The sequence below is a fragment of the Silene latifolia genome, chromosome Y (genome assembly GCF_048544455.1).
Source record: "Silene latifolia isolate original U9 population chromosome Y, ASM4854445v1, whole genome shotgun sequence".
Taxonomy (NCBI): Eukaryota; Viridiplantae; Streptophyta; class Magnoliopsida; order Caryophyllales; family Caryophyllaceae; genus Silene; species Silene latifolia.
Window position 1 is genome coordinate 118,773,888 of NC_133538.1, and position 15,468 is coordinate 118,789,355.

Below are 15,468 nucleotides of genomic sequence, written 5' to 3' on the forward strand. Positions count from 1 at the left end.
CTATTATCCTTTATTGAAAATGCAAAACCGTCTTTAGCAAGTACGGAAACAAAATAATGTTCTTAAACAAATCAAGTACATAGTAACAATTATTTAAAAATAACTCAAAACCACTAGGGAGTTAGATTACATATGTTCCCTTCGAGACGGCAAAGAACTCGTGCTCCATTCCCGACTCGCAAGTCCACATCACCTTTTTCGAGAGGTATGATGTTCTTTAGGCCCCGCAAATGATTACACAGATGAGAACCACAACCAAAGATCTAGTACCCAAGTTCCAAAACTTGCATGGTTAATCTCAATCATATGAATATAAGATGACATACCAACAGGAACGACGCGGCCTGCTTTGATGTCCTCACGGTAGACGGGACAGTTCCTCCTCCAATGTCCAGTCTTGTGACAATGGTGGCACTCTATGTCACCGCCCATGCTCTTTGCCTTGCCCTGTGAGCCACTAGTCTCACCAGACGCACTCTTACCGTTTCCTTGCTTCTTAAACATTGGCTTACCTACAGCTAGGTCGCCATGAGCCTTGCCCTTACCTTTACCCTTGTTGGAAATCGTGAGAACATCCTGCTTCATGCTGCCACTCAATTTCATATCCTTTTCGGTCTGTACGAGAAGGGAGTGTAGCTCATGAGGACTCTTTTTCAAGTCATTCATGTAATAGTTCACCCTGAAAAGGGCAAAACCATCGTGAAGAGAATGAAGCATTCGGTCAATGACAATGCTCTCACTGATTTTACAATTCAGTGCCTCCAGCTTCTCGACATTCTCAATCATGTGAAGAATGAGTGAGCTAACCGGTTGGCCCTTCTGGAGTTTCGCATCAAAGAAGCGACAGGTATGCTCATATGTAACGATTCTCGGTGCTTTTGAGAACTCGTTAGTGAGCGTAGTGAAAATATTGTTTGCACTTTGGGCAATGAAGCGTCTCTGCAAATTGGTTTCCATTGGAAACATGAGTACGTTCTTTATCGCACCCGCTTCCATAACGAAGTCACTATAAGCAAGTGACTCGTTGACTCCTGCATTGGGGCCTGGGTTGACCGGTATTGGCTCAGTTATGTACTTAAGCTAACCGTCAGCAATGGCAGCATTCCGTAGTGCCGCCTCCCAATCCGCAAAGTTGGACCCGTCATGTTTCAGACGTGTGAACTGATTCATCTGGTCCATAAATATTTTCATCCAGGACGCGCGATCAAGTGTGGCACTAGGCATTGGGATTGCGTTATTTCCAGCCATTTGTTGTAACAGTATTATCAAAAATAATCGTGTTCTACACTGCGAAAGAAGAATAAAAATAATAAGCATGTGCATCGTTTTGATTTTAAGTCTAATGAACTAATGTCATAACGCGAAGACTGAAAACATTTATATAATTGACCTCCCTCAAGCATTATATAAATGATCCCAAGACTCAATTCTCTGCAAATTGATAAGCTAACCTTTTAGCTAATTATACCGTTAGAATTCTTGGTCGATAAATTTCTGTAAATTCTAACTTTAGTCCATCATAATCACGAGAAACTCTTCGGACTATGATGTTGAGGTAAACTAAGTCAACACAACTACTTACCCAACGTAGAAGGGGTCATATTATGCCTACCAACGAAGAAGGGATTCATAGTTGTTTGCCCTTATAAAGACTAATCTCAATTTCCGTTTTATAGGAAGATCTGATCATCTTTATTTTAATTAATTTTAAGTGAACTAATATCTAGCATGCGAGAATGAATAAACTAAGGTGATGGCTTAATAAGTCTGTGACATCTGTATGTCCATGAAAACTAACATACAACCTATATGAGTCAATTTTCATGCATTTTAGTAGTAGGTGGTTTGGTTTTAGGCGGAATATGATGCATAAACTAACATGTGAATGAAAAGCAATAAGAATAAAAACGTAAAAACAGTAAAAGTCCTAGTGTGGCCTATCCTATCAAAATGAACATTAAATACAAATTTGGAATCCATCCTTGGACCCGAGAAGCTTGCCTTGATGTTCCATCTTGATCCATGTAGCGGGAGTGAGCTCCAATCTCAATCTTTAGTCTTCTTTGAAATTAAAATAATTAAAATTACATAATAAACCTATTTATTACAATCTAATTTCAAAACCCAAAACTAAAAATAAAGGAGATTCGAGATCTCATAATTACATAAAAAATCATGTTTCCTTCATTACGAAAAAATAATTTGACTAAGGCCGCACTAAGTATTACAATTTACAACCGATTGCAAAAACAAATATGTAAATAAAATTCATTCATTCGATTCATTCAACAAAATTAAAAAGCATCAACTAAAAATAAATTAAACATACATGACACAATTCCTTAATTATGTTGATTAATTTATCCAAACCACCTATTTAAATCAAATTAAGTGACGATTCCTCAATTAATCACATTAATTTCATTCTTAATCCATATTAAACTTGTAATATGAATTCAATCCCTCAAAATTTTAAAGTGCTTTAAAATAAATTGGTATCTTTTAATTGTGAACGGTTTCACAATAACTAACTGGCCAAAAACAAAACAAAAAAAAATTTCTTCCTTTTGGGTCTCGGCAAAAAGAAAAACAGAAAATTTTACTTTTTTATAAACCAAGCTCATGGCTGGGAATAAAAAGCCCAAATTTTTTTAAAATTCGGCAATTAGGCTAAAAAACAAGAAAAAAAAACCTTTTTTTTTGTTTTTCGGCATTTCAGAAAATTTTTCTTGTTTTGTTTCTATTTTTTTTTTTCAAGGCAAACCCTAAGAAATGAGCCGTCAATTTTATTTATTTTGCAGCAAAAAGCCCTAACACAAAAAAAATCGATGAAGAAAAATGTTTACAGTTACTAATAAAACATGATTTAGCAAATGAATTAACAAACATGATTAATCGTATATGCTAAAAACTATATAGCAAAAACAAGTTCTTGTATCATCGACATGACGATTCTATTAGCATTTTAACTTAATCTGCATTGAATCAAAACCTACCAATTCTTCATATGATAATTTTAACTGATTAAAACAATGATATGAAAAACGAAATTGGAAATAAATCATCAAACAAACGAAAGAAAGAAAATAAAAACAAAAACAGGCCAAAAAAAAAAAATTCTCTCGGCATAAAAAAAATATCAGCCGAAAACCCTAAATTTTTTTTTTCTTTCGCAATTCCCCATTGTTTACATACAATTTTATGATAATCATCAATAATTAAAATTCGTGGCCATTGCTCTGATACCACTTGTGGTAAATAATCTGTATACTTCCCTTAAAATTGAAGGATTATAACGAATTTAATTAAGACGATCACTAGTCATAAATAAAATACATAAACAAAATAAAGGATTCAGAAATAACCCTTGGTCCTAGCAAATACGGCCTAAGAACAATATCAAAATTGATATTCGCCTATTAGGTGCACCCAAGACGATATGAGATATGCCCTTTGATAATGCTAGAATCGATCCAAATTTTCTGTAAATATTTAGGTTTGTGTTTTTCTGATGAGGGAGGAGGCTAGGTTAAAAGAGAATTAGGGTAGAATAATGATCACCCTTTCCTCCTTATTGTAACAGAAATATGGGAGTGAATTAGGGAGATATAATCTTCCCTGATTCGGCCCACATAACCGAAATAAGGAGTATGGTCTCCTTATTTTTGGTTATTCCAAAAATGTATAAAATGTGTTAAATTGTCATCTAGTGAGGATTGAACCCATGACCTCTTGGTTTGTGTACCCTCACTATTACCACTATGACACATTCATCTTGTTGATATTAAATATAACTGATTATATTTAATTACGAATTAACAGATTAATTCGTCCAAGCTAACATTACATACATTTAATTAATTATAACTTATTATATTCAATTTACGAATTGACAGTTAATTCGTCTCAACTAATATTATTTAATCTTCATTAAATAATTGTCTCATCAACACATTGACGAACTGTTTAGTCATATTAGGCATCAATGTGATCATATTTCTATAACCACATCTCTCAAACACATCCTATAGGTGTGACCTTTAGGGACCAGTTGATCACCGCCATCTGTATGATAATAACGTCAAAATTTCTAGCAAGCTAACCGTTATTAGGTAAACGTTAATCAACTGATTAAATATAAGAAGTACAGCCTTGTGAACCTGTAAGAGATTTACCAATGTTATCACACTAATTTGTGGAGGACACAAGCTCTAACACAACGAAGTGGAGGTATATGTCGATGACATGATCGTCAAATCAAAAGAGCGGGTCGGCCACATCTACGCCCTTCAGAAATTCTTCGCTCGCCTTGGAAAATACAACATGAGACTAAATCCTCAGAAGCTGGATGACACCATATGGGCCTATTGGACAGCTTTCAAGACACCGATTGGCACGTCGCCATATCGATTAGTCTATGGGAAGTCGTGTCACCTACCTGTGGAGCTAGAGCATAAAGCTTGGTGGGCTATTCGTGAGCTTAATTTTGATCCAAAGTTATGTGGTGATAAGCGTTTGCTGGAGCTAGATGAACTTGAAGAGTTTCGTCTAAATGCATATGATAGTGCCAAGGTTTACAAAGAGAAGACTAAGAGATGGCATGATAAGCGTATCATACCGCGAGAATTCCAAGTTGGGGAGAAAGTGTTGATATTCAATGCCTAACTCCATTTATTTCCGGGTAAGCTGAAGTCCCGATGGTCTGGTCCTTATAAAGTAACTTCTGTTTCTAAATTTGGGTTAGTCGAGTTAGAGAATTCTGCGGGAGAGCGTTTCAAAGTGAATGGTCACCAAGTGAAGCATTACTACGTTGTTAAGGATACTGTTGAAGTGGTTGAGATGTTGCACCTCGAACCTGTTACCGCACCTGTTGAATGAGGTAACAAAGGTCGAGCGGGACTGTAAAAACCAGCGCCGACCGAGAGGCAACCCGGATTGTAAAAGTTATGTAAAAGTGTGTCTAGTTTTAGCTTTAATTGTGTGTGCTTAGAGCATGTTTCCTTATTGCATTTTTAGTTAGTTTTGCATACTCATTTTAGTTTGAATTTTAGTTCCATATAATTAATTTCCGTCACTTAAATGTTTTTAACATTTAGAAAGCGGAATTTAGTTTCATGTTAGACTAGTTTAGTATAGTTTCATGTGAGTATAAGTTGGAAAAGAAACTAATTTTCATGTGAGACTTGTGCATGTACCATAAGTAGTAGACGAGAGGCATTTTAATGTGTGTCTATCGACAATATACAGGTTGTCGATCCACTGAAGCAAAAAAAGTCGATAGACATGGTCAATTGACACAGCCTACAAAAACTAAGAGGTTTTTGAGGCTGTCGATAGACAGTCGTTGAGTGTCGATCGACTAAAAGGCTAAGTGTCGATCGACTTATAATGATTGTCGATCGACAATGTCGTTTTAATTGTTTTATTTTCCCCGTATTTAGACAAAACCTCATAAAACCCCTTTCTCCTCTTAGTTTCTCACGACAAGACCACAAAAGAAAACAAAAAGAGGAACGACACCCTAATCATTCATCCAGTCTCAATTTCAACTCGATTTCTACATCAAATCTATTCAATTCCTTCACAAATTCTAATTACCCATTAAGTTTACACTTTCAATTTTCCCCTTTTCCTTTCTATTTTCGACAAAAGCAGTCGTTTTTGGGACCTAGGGTTTCGAATTTTTGGGTTCATTGTTTTGTGATTGCTTTCAAATCGAGTCCTATTACTGAGGTTAGGGTTCTTTACTATTATTGTTTGATTATGCTTAATTTGATTAATCCATTTGTTGTTCCGAATTTTGAGTTGTGTGTCGGAATTTTGCTGTTCGAATTCGTCTAATTCGTGGTGCCGTTCTTGCTCTGAAATTTTTGAAATTCATTGCTAATGGCTGCGGTTTATTAATTTCAAATTAACTCGTATCGCTTCCTACTTCACTCGGCATTTACGCTGCTTGAGTCGTGTCTCTGTTGCTATTTGGGTTTTACTGTTGAACTTTGATTACCAAATTTTTATTATTCGGATTATTCATTTGAATTAGTTGAGGAAGAAAACCCGTTTATTCTTACTCAGTTTTCGAACTTCAGCTGCTAAATTTTGGTTTGTCCCTTCGTGCTTTTATATACACCTGTCTTTGTTTGATTTTATTCCGTTCCCTGCTTATATTGCTTACATGCACTACTCCGCATATCTGATTAATTTTTGTGCTCTGTCGAATGCCACTTTTATTCGCAGGCTATGGAAAGCGCAGGTAAGAGACGGAAGCTCACTGAGACGAGGAAGACTAGCACGCGGAATGGGGCTGCTGGTGCGTCTGGCTTCAGTCAGCCCGTTCAGAGAAGTCGTGCAAATAGTAGCAGCAGCGGTAGTGGGAGCACAAACTTGGATGCATCGGGTACCGCAATCATTCCACGAGCAGTTATAACCCGATTTCCGGAACATCCGAATGTCATATTCAGCTCCGAAGGGCAACGAGAGAGTTTCAAAAAACTCTGTGAGGTTCCTGTTATCCCTACTCATTTTGTAGACGATAAATCACTAGATAAATTAGGTTGGAGGGCACCTGTACTTGAATTGTTGAATGGGACGGGAACTAGAAGATTAGCTACTATGCTTCACTATACATATGAGTCACTCACTTACAAGTTCTTTAGTAGTTTTCGCTATGTAGCTCAAAATAATGCAAAGAATATACCTGAAATTCGGATACATTTTCGGCTCCTAAATAAGGATTATAAGTTGACTTTTACTCAGTTTGGTGGTTACCTTGGGGTTGCTTCTGCTGGTTCGACCACACCCCCTAGAGATGAGGCCACAAGGGCCCTTTGGCCTGCCCTCTACCATGGCCCCCGTGACCGACATTATATTAATGATGTTGACCACCCCATCCCCCGTTTTTGGTTCCGTTTAGTGGTTGGCACTATCTTTGGTCGTCCGGATCCGAACAAATTGAATGTAATTGAGCGACATATGCTCGCTGGTTTCTTAAATGTCGATTATTGTGATCCTTTTGTCTTAAATGTGGCTCAAGCTGTGGCCACGCACTTTAACACTTTTCGCGCTCATAGGGTAATTCAATGTGGCGGTAATGTGAGTCATTTGGCGTCTCGCCTTATCCCTGGGTTTCCCCCGGATCATTTGAAGCCGATTGGTCATGAGGTTGGACTCTCCTCTTTACAGGCCGACCGTCTACTTAATCTTCCAGCTTTAGCCTCTTTTAAATGGATCCGGACCATACCTTCCCTTCAACGGAAGTTAGAGGGTGAGAAGACACTTCCCTTACCCCTACCTTGCAATGCTTTCCCTGCCATAGTTCCCATGCCCAAGTTTGACCCTACCCTTGATCCCACTAAATCTAGGCCTCCAACCCCCTCATTTCTGCTCTTAGGTGGACAGTCTTCGGGGTCCACCAAGGAGGCCAGTCAGTCTTCAGGGAACACATTCACTCCTATTGTGATACCGACCATTACCTTTCCTCCACCACCTCCTCCGAGCACTAGGCCACAACCTACTTACCCGGCCCACTTTATCAAACCTCCCCAAAGAAACTACTTACAAATTCTAAGGTTTAGAGCTTAATAAATCTGTGACATTCATGACTGGTTTCATTTAGGATGTGAGTAGTACTCCTTACATGGCATGTAACATCAATTTGCATAAGCATAAAATTTGTCTCTTGTTGCCTACATACACTCGGGTTTGTGGCGGTGACACATGTGGAGAGGCGACACTTCCTTTATGCTTTACCCTTTTTAGCCTCACAATAGCCAAATTTGCCTTGTTTTGACAAACTTATTCAACTACATTCCTATATGGTCTATCCTTGTCAAGCTAGTCTTTTTGGTAAGTTTTGGAAGCCTTGTTGTGATCATTTTACGAAGAATGCTTTTGTGTTGGAAGGAAGGTGAAGAAAGAGAACAAAAAAAAAACAGTTGTGAAAGAAGAAAATGAAAAAAAAAAGAAAAGAAATGAAGTTGAAAAAGAAAAAAGAGTGTCTTTTCTTTCTACTCCTATGTTGATTATATTCATTATTTGAGGAGTATTGTTGATATTGTGAGTGAGTTTATGCCACACTTGGCATTATGCTTAATTTTTTATGTTGGATTAGAAGTGGAATATCCTTACTTTTGGTTGTGTTTGATGCTAGCTTGGTTTTTATCTCCACATATCCAAATTATTTTGCCCCTTATTACCCACTTACCTCACCTCACATTCATATATAATTCCTCGGGATGTGTTTTGGACCTCGTTTGGTTGGAGTGTATGTGTACGGTTATTAGAGATATCTACCATGCTACGTTGCATGCATGCTTTTGTAGGTCGTAGTTAGGTGAGTGACTATTTTTCTTCTCTCTTACAAAATTTGTACTTACCTTGTGCTTATAATGAGAGATGAGTGACCCGTGAGAATCCGACATAAATGGTCTTGCAAGGTCGACGGTTTGGTAGTTTTTGGTCATTAATTTAACTCGTTTGCACATCAAATTTGCATGCTTAATCGCTTTGGAATTTTTATATCTTTAGCAAGGGTGTCACATTTGCATTAAATTGGTTTGTCGAGTCTTTTGTATAGCTAGATCTGAGTTGTATGCCGCTCCATTAGTCTTGTTTTCTATCTTGTTTGTTGCTTGCTTGGGGACAAGCAAGGGCTTGGTTTGGGGAGGTTTGATGCGTGCCTTTTATATGCATTTATTCACATGTTTGGCACGCATTTTTATTTACTTATATGACTATTTCATTCTATTTCCTCTCGTATTTGCTACTTTCGGTGTATTTCATGTCTCTTGCAGGATTGAAACCCACTTATGCATTTAGGGGCCAAATCCGTTCGGTAAAGGAACAAGTGGGAAGCTTGGAAGAGTTTAGACAAGCTTAGGAGAGCAAAAAATGGAGTTTTATACATGATGTCTATAGACTTTCCCCTCTCTGTCGATAGACGGAGTGCAATATGTCGATAGACACGCTCAATCGACACAGGAGATAGTTTTTGGAGAACTTTTAGTTTAGTCGATAGACACCTCTGCAGTGTCGATAGACATTTATACACACTGTCGATCGACACTCTGCTTATGTCGATCGACTAAGTGGACGGACGGACGTTTTTTGCTCTTTTTATTTCTTATATTTGGACCTAGTATAAAAGCTCTTGTAATATTTAATTAGGTTACAACTTTTCACACTTACTTTTATACAAGCAGACAGATAGAAACATTACTACGTAGAAACTTTCTGAGCTTTTTAGATCTAGATTGAATTCTCTTCCCTACTTTGCTCATACTCGGATTTATTTTGGTAACTAATTTAATCTCCTCTTTCGTTCTTCATAATTAGTTTTAATTATTTCTCATGCGTTCAATTTAATTCTAGTTTAGGTTTATTTCTCTTCCGATCAATTTAATTATGAATCTTTTTAATTATCATCTACTTTAATTATTGTTATTAATTTCAACATGAGTAGTTAAATTTCTTGCTAGGATTTAGGGGATCCATGAAAAGTTAAGAGTTGTTAATTAGGTAATTAGGTTAATCAATTTTATTAGACTTTATTGTTAATTACAACATTAAACATACGAATAATTAATTAAAGGCCACAATTGGTTATTTGATTTGGTAAATCCTGGCCTAAGATCGAAAGCCTAGTTAGGATTAGACCTGTTGTAAACATTAAAGTGCCCTAGTAAGTTGCGAGAACCCCTTTTCACTGCCTTTTAGACCGGTATTTGAGACTGACCTATGACCCCACCTTAGACCCGCGACAATTCATGGTGAACCGACAATCCTAGCTACTTTTCCTTATATTTTTATACTCGATTTCTACAATTTGTTGTTTTACTTTTAGTTACATTAGTTTAGTAATCAAACCAAATCAAACCCAAACTTTTTACTTAGACAGACTAGATTCAGCAAATAGAACAAATTGTCTCCCTGTGGATACGATCCCGACTTCCTCTACTGCATTAGTATAGGTCAGTTGGTTTATCTTTGATAGGTGTGCGATTTAGTCTGTCAAACACCCCAAGGAATTTTGCTCCTTTGCATTGATCACCACAAAGCCAAAAAAGTCATGGAGGACGTCCATGACGGAGAATGCGGCCCTCACATGAGCGCAATGATGCTAGCCCGAAAAATCATGCGGTTAGGCTACTACTGGACCACCATGGAAATCGATTGCAGAAACTACGTCAAGCATTGCCACAATTGCTAAATCTTCGCCAACATACAACACATACCCCCATCCCTCTTAGATATTATGACATCACCCTGGCCTTTCTCGACCTAGGGCATCGACATCATCAGGAAAGTCAACCCGATAGGCACCAAAGGGCACTGCTTCGTCCTCGTCGCCATCGACTACTTCACCAAATGGGTAGAAGCATAGTCCTATACAGTCTTGACAGCCAAACAAGTGGCCAAGTTCATCGAGGACAACAACATCTGCAGATATGGGGTACCCCATGAAATGATCAGCGACCAAGGCTCCCACTTCCGGGCGGAAATACAAGCGTTGCTGGACAAATACAAAATCAAGCGGCATCGATCATCTCCCTATCGTCCCCAAACCAACGGAGCGGTAGAGGCAGCAAACAAAACTCTTGTCACCATCATCAAAAAGATGCAAGATAATTACCCCGATTGGCCGAGCAAACTCCCATTCGCACTCTGGGGATACCTAACCTCCATTCGAACACCAACAAGAGCCACACCCTTCTACCTAGCGTACGGTATGGAGGCGGTTTAACCATTAGAGTTAGAGGTCCCATCTTTATGCATCCTACCGGAAGGTCAAGTTCCTGAGGCGGAATGAACCCGTCGAAGGTTCGAACAACTAACGCTTTTAGACGAACGACGACTGAACGCCTTGCACAACGTCCAGCTATACCAACGATGTATACAATGGGCATTCAACAAAAGTCAAACCCAGAAACATCAAAGAAGATGACTTGGTCCTTAAGTCGGCTCGAGCACCACTACCCATCGATCTGAGGGGGAAATTCAAACCCAATTGGGCGGGCCATACCTAGTCAAGAAAATACTTTCGGTGGGCGCAGTGAGACAGAGTGACCTAGACGGGCAGGATTTCACAAACCCGACCAACCTAGACAAACTCAGGAAATACTACCCTTGAACCATAGTAACCATAAACCATTCCCTAGTTTCCCGACTAGTGACCACAATATCCCTTTCACGTCAATTCCTCAAACGCGTTCTGATTTGAAATTTCATGTTTCACCGAGTCTAAGTTACGGCACCTTGCCACGTTTCAAACAACCTTTGATCTGTCAAAGATAATATCCATTTGCACTCAAACAACACATGACTACGAGCATGGTTTGATTTCACCTCTTCGGGTGGATACGTAGGCAGTCCTTTCTTACACAAGAAGGATACAACCACAATACCCAAACAAAATTAACAAAACATTTGGAACTACGAGTATGGTTTGATTTCACCTCTTCAGGTGAATACGTAGTGTAACACCCCCGTAGACCAAGGTGCCTTACCAAGGACCACCCCAGTGTATGAAGATGTTACCATCTCGGTTGCTCGAGGTAGTAGATCAAATAAACAATGAAAGAACATTTATTAAATAACTTTAAGTCTTTACAACGGAGAACAACATGGCAAGATACAACAGGGATAACTATAAAGACTACTAAGCTTGGTTGTCAAAGACCTCTATTCCTGTAGCGTGGTGACTCGATTCCCTTCCAAGCCCGCAAGCAACAAGACCAACTGTACCTTCTAAACCAACTGCTCACCATCCCCGAATGGATTACCACAGTTTTGAAAACACAACACGGGGTCAGTTTGCTGTATAACAAAAATAAGATAAGTACGAAAAGACAAACAGTTGATCATCATCCATCTCCAACTCCCAATCACATATCGTAACTGACTACACACTAAAGTGTGTAGCCGAGCTAGATTACCCATTGCAACAGATATTCCTCACCGCCGGAGGCTCTACATACCTTAGCCTTTCCAAGAGCCACACTTGGAGGATCCCTGGGGACCCAAACGAGGGAGTTTCTCCACAACAGCCTTTCTTATCTAAAGCTTGGATGATCTCGCCAAACACCAACCATGATGGATCCCAACCGTGTTCGATTTTCTCAACTATATGCACAAGGGTCATACTAACATACCACTTTGACCCCTCCTTCTTCAAGGCATCGACAAGGAGGTATGCATGCACTAGGCAAAAGGTAAGAGCCCTTCTCCTAGCCACCTCCGAGACATTAACGTCCAACCGGTTTGAGAAAATGTTGATGAAAGCCAACATATCCACACCATGGGGAGCAAGGAGAAATTTCACTTAGCTTGTTTCTATGCCCAACATTAAACCAAACTTCTCTTTGTAGCACAACCGAGTCGAAGGAAGCACCGAAATACAACCCGACCACCCTCTAATGGCGTCTACTTTTTTGGCAAGAGGGCAAATTTCACCTTTTGGGAAAACGAAAACATGATGTTTTGGATCCCAAATCGAGGATTGCACATTGACTTAACGAAGCACCAACAATTGACCAACTCCCATTACAACGAGTTGATACTTCTCGGGAGCCGATAAAACCCGGCACCAATGTCGCAACCTATTTTCGAAAGTATCCATGAAGTATTTTGTGGAAGAAGAAGAAATGTTTTCGTAGAGATGTTTTTCAAGTTTCGGATGATGAAACAATGAAGCACAAACGTCCCTATTTATAAATAACAATCAGCGCTTTTTTCCAAAAAAAGGGGGACGCTCATTTCCATCGCCATGACCTCGCGCCTCAATGGGCTGCTTCTCAGGATCCGCACCTTGATTTGTCCCTATGAAGTTGTGTTTCTTCTTAACACCTTGTTTTTCTCGCCTCAAGGCTCGCGCCTCTTCGGGCCAATCCGGGAATTTTTGTGTTTTCTCATACTCATATTTCCTTGTTTCCGCGTTTTACGAAATTCGACACGGTTTCCATGACGCAGCTTTAAACATACGGGTTTTTCCCTTCTTTTTTTAAGGGGGAAGGTCTAGTCGCTCCGATCCACGATGGATCGTTTCCATGACAGTCGAAATTTCGAAAATTATTCGCTTTTTCGCATTTTCAACAAAAATCGAGAATCGATAACACGACGCCAAGTCGTGATTTCACAAATATCAAATCAAACACACTCGCAAAATCTCTTTTAAAATTCATCCATAATGGTTTTAGTTTTAGTTTTTCGAGTCGCAAATCAATTTTCGGCAAAATTTGACGCAATTTATTTCAAACACGAATTATTTTTTCGAAATATCAAAAAAATTTCTTTAGAAAAATCCAAACATGACGACTTGTCGCGGAATTTTCCAAATTTCAAATTCAATTTTAACTTCGAGTCATTGCGGTTATTTTTTTTTTCATCAAACGCTTTTGCGTGTTTATGTGTGTGCATACGTGCTACCTGTTGCCCGTTTCTATACTAACGATGTAAGAACAAATGCTGAAGCAATAGGGGAATCAACCGCTGACCGTGCTTCTCCCAAACACAACACAAAAAAGCCAAACAAAATAAACTACAAACCAAAAACATATATACAAACTGCCTCACGCAAAAGACATCAAAACACGTTTGATACAAACGACTGACCATACAAATAGGATCCGGTACAAGTATTTATCATACAGACGTTGGCCTAAAAGAATGAACTGGGGGCTATCCGCCACCTACCGAACTAAGCACTCCCTATCCTTCTAACCAGAAAAGAAAGGGAACAACATGGAAAAGAAAGGAGTAACCACAGAAGCAAAGGTCGTTACCATGACGGTAATACCTCATTCCTACCTTTCGCTGATTTGTGTAATATCATGGTGAACCAACATCCTGGCATCTTTCTCTCTTTTTGACCTCAATCCTTTTTACTCTTGCCTTTTAATTGTCTTTTGTTTTATTGCTCTTTTAGCTTAGCTTATCAAACAACTCAAACCCCCTACTTTGTGACCGTAGACAGGTTGAATAATGAGTAGATAGTGACCGCCTCCCTGTGGATGCGATACCCGACATGCCTCTGCTGCATTAGTTAGAACCCGTTGGTTTTATTTTTGATATAGGGTTGCGACAGCCGTGTCAAATTTTGGCCATGTTGCCGGGGAGGCAACTATTTTACTTTCTTGTTTTATTTTTGTCTGTCTTTAGCTTCAAGGAATTTATTCCTTGAGGCAGTTCTTATCTTTTCTTCTAGTGTTGTTTTGATAGGTCCTACAGGTCCTACCTAGATAGGTTTCTAGGAGAAAGATCGTCAAAGGGAAGGCTTGAGTACCTTTGACTCTTTTACCAATATGTCTAACGTCTCCAGAATTATAGCACAATTTGAAGCTCAGAATAAAAGATCTAGCAAGTGGGAGAGCAGACAATCTAGGGGTTGTCCGCCTCAGTTCCACACTACAGCGCAACAGGTGGTCTACTGTGAGAGATGTGGTGTTGCGGGGCACAATTCCGTTATTTGTTTGGCGGAGATCGACGAAGTCTAGTCGTTTAAGCAGCGTAGACAAGCTAGTCATTCCTATGCATATGTGCCACCACATCCGTTTCAGCAACGAGGCTATCAAAAGCCTCCATTTATCTGGCCGCCGCAACAATAAACCCCTCCTCCCGCTAAAAAGAATAAAGAGATTGCTGAACTGAAGTCTTTAGTGAAGGCACTTGCACTTCGAGTGCAAGAATATGATAAGTCTAGAGAGGCTCATTTCAAGCTATTTTAATCTCAAATAGCTCAATTAGCTGCCGAGTTGGATTTTAGGTACTCAGAAATGGTATATGCTCTCTGTACCGAAAGCGGTCTTTCCTATAAAAGACATGACTTGCCTATCGACGATGAGGATATCTGTGACTCGGAATTCGAAGATTTAGTTGAAAATGAAGCTTCATACTAAGACTTCTGCATTGTACAGTAACAAAAATTTGATCGAACAGCCTACAATGTTCGACCGAATGACTTATATGAGGAGGAGTTCGATGGACCAGATTACAACACTCGATCGAACACTTTGTACGAGGAAGACCTAAATCAAACGAATGCAAGTGTTCGATCGAGTAGTATTGGTGAAGAAATCACTCGATCGAGCACCATTCATTCTCAATCGAGTGATCTGGCTATGAACAGTGTTGATTTGTCATTTACGCCTATTCCGGATGATGATAACAAGGTAATTGATGACCAATCCTGTCAAATTGGAGGTAATTCTACTCCTTCTGTTGAACTCAATGGGATTCCTTCTATTCCTTCCGTTAAATCATATACTACTGTTGATTTGACGCCTCTACCCCAGTTAGGGAGAAACTTGGGGAAATATCGTCTTGTTTCTTCTTATAAAGGTCTTGAAAAGTTAGAAGACCCGGGAGGAGGATCTGAAGATACTATCCCCCATAAGAGGAAGGCATGGGATAAGGCCAAGAAAAGACACGACGTAGTTGATGCTGTAAAGAGCCGCTGTTCTTCCAATGCTTTGCTGT

At 39.2% G+C, this 15,468-nt stretch overlaps 2 protein-coding genes across 2 annotated transcripts; both read left to right on the forward strand.

Annotated features, from left to right (window-relative positions):
- The first annotated feature begins 4,323 nt into the window (after positions 1–4,323).
- On the forward strand, positions 4,324–4,878 carry LOC141628790 (uncharacterized). Its single transcript, XM_074441887.1, has 2 exons — positions 4,324–4,609; positions 4,745–4,878. The coding sequence occupies exons 1-2, from the start codon at positions 4,324–4,326 to the stop codon at positions 4,876–4,878; spliced, it is 420 nt and encodes a 139-aa protein (XP_074297988.1).
- A 462-nt stretch (positions 4,879–5,340) lies between these two features.
- Positions 5,341–7,968, forward strand: LOC141626989 (uncharacterized). Its single transcript, XM_074440523.1, has 2 exons — positions 5,341–5,733; positions 6,235–7,968. The coding sequence occupies exons 1-2, from the start codon at positions 5,389–5,391 to the stop codon at positions 7,576–7,578; spliced, it is 1,689 nt and encodes a 562-aa protein (XP_074296624.1). The 5' UTR covers positions 5,341–5,388; the 3' UTR covers positions 7,579–7,968.
- Positions 7,969–15,468: the final 7,500 nt, after the last annotated feature.

Coding starts and splice junctions, on each gene's coding strand:
- LOC141628790 (XM_074441887.1), top strand. CDS start 4,324: ATGAGACTAAATCCTCAGAAGCTGGATGACACCATATGGGCCTATTGG. Junction 4,610..4,744: donor TAAGAGATGGCATGATAAGC/GTATCATACCGC, acceptor AATTTGGGTTAG/TCGAGTTAGAGAATTCTGCG.
- LOC141626989 (XM_074440523.1), top strand. CDS start 5,389: ATGATTGTCGATCGACAATGTCGTTTTAATTGTTTTATTTTCCCCGTA. Junction 5,734..6,234: donor AATCGAGTCCTATTACTGAG/GTTAGGGTTCTT, acceptor TTTTATTCGCAG/GCTATGGAAAGCGCAGGTAA.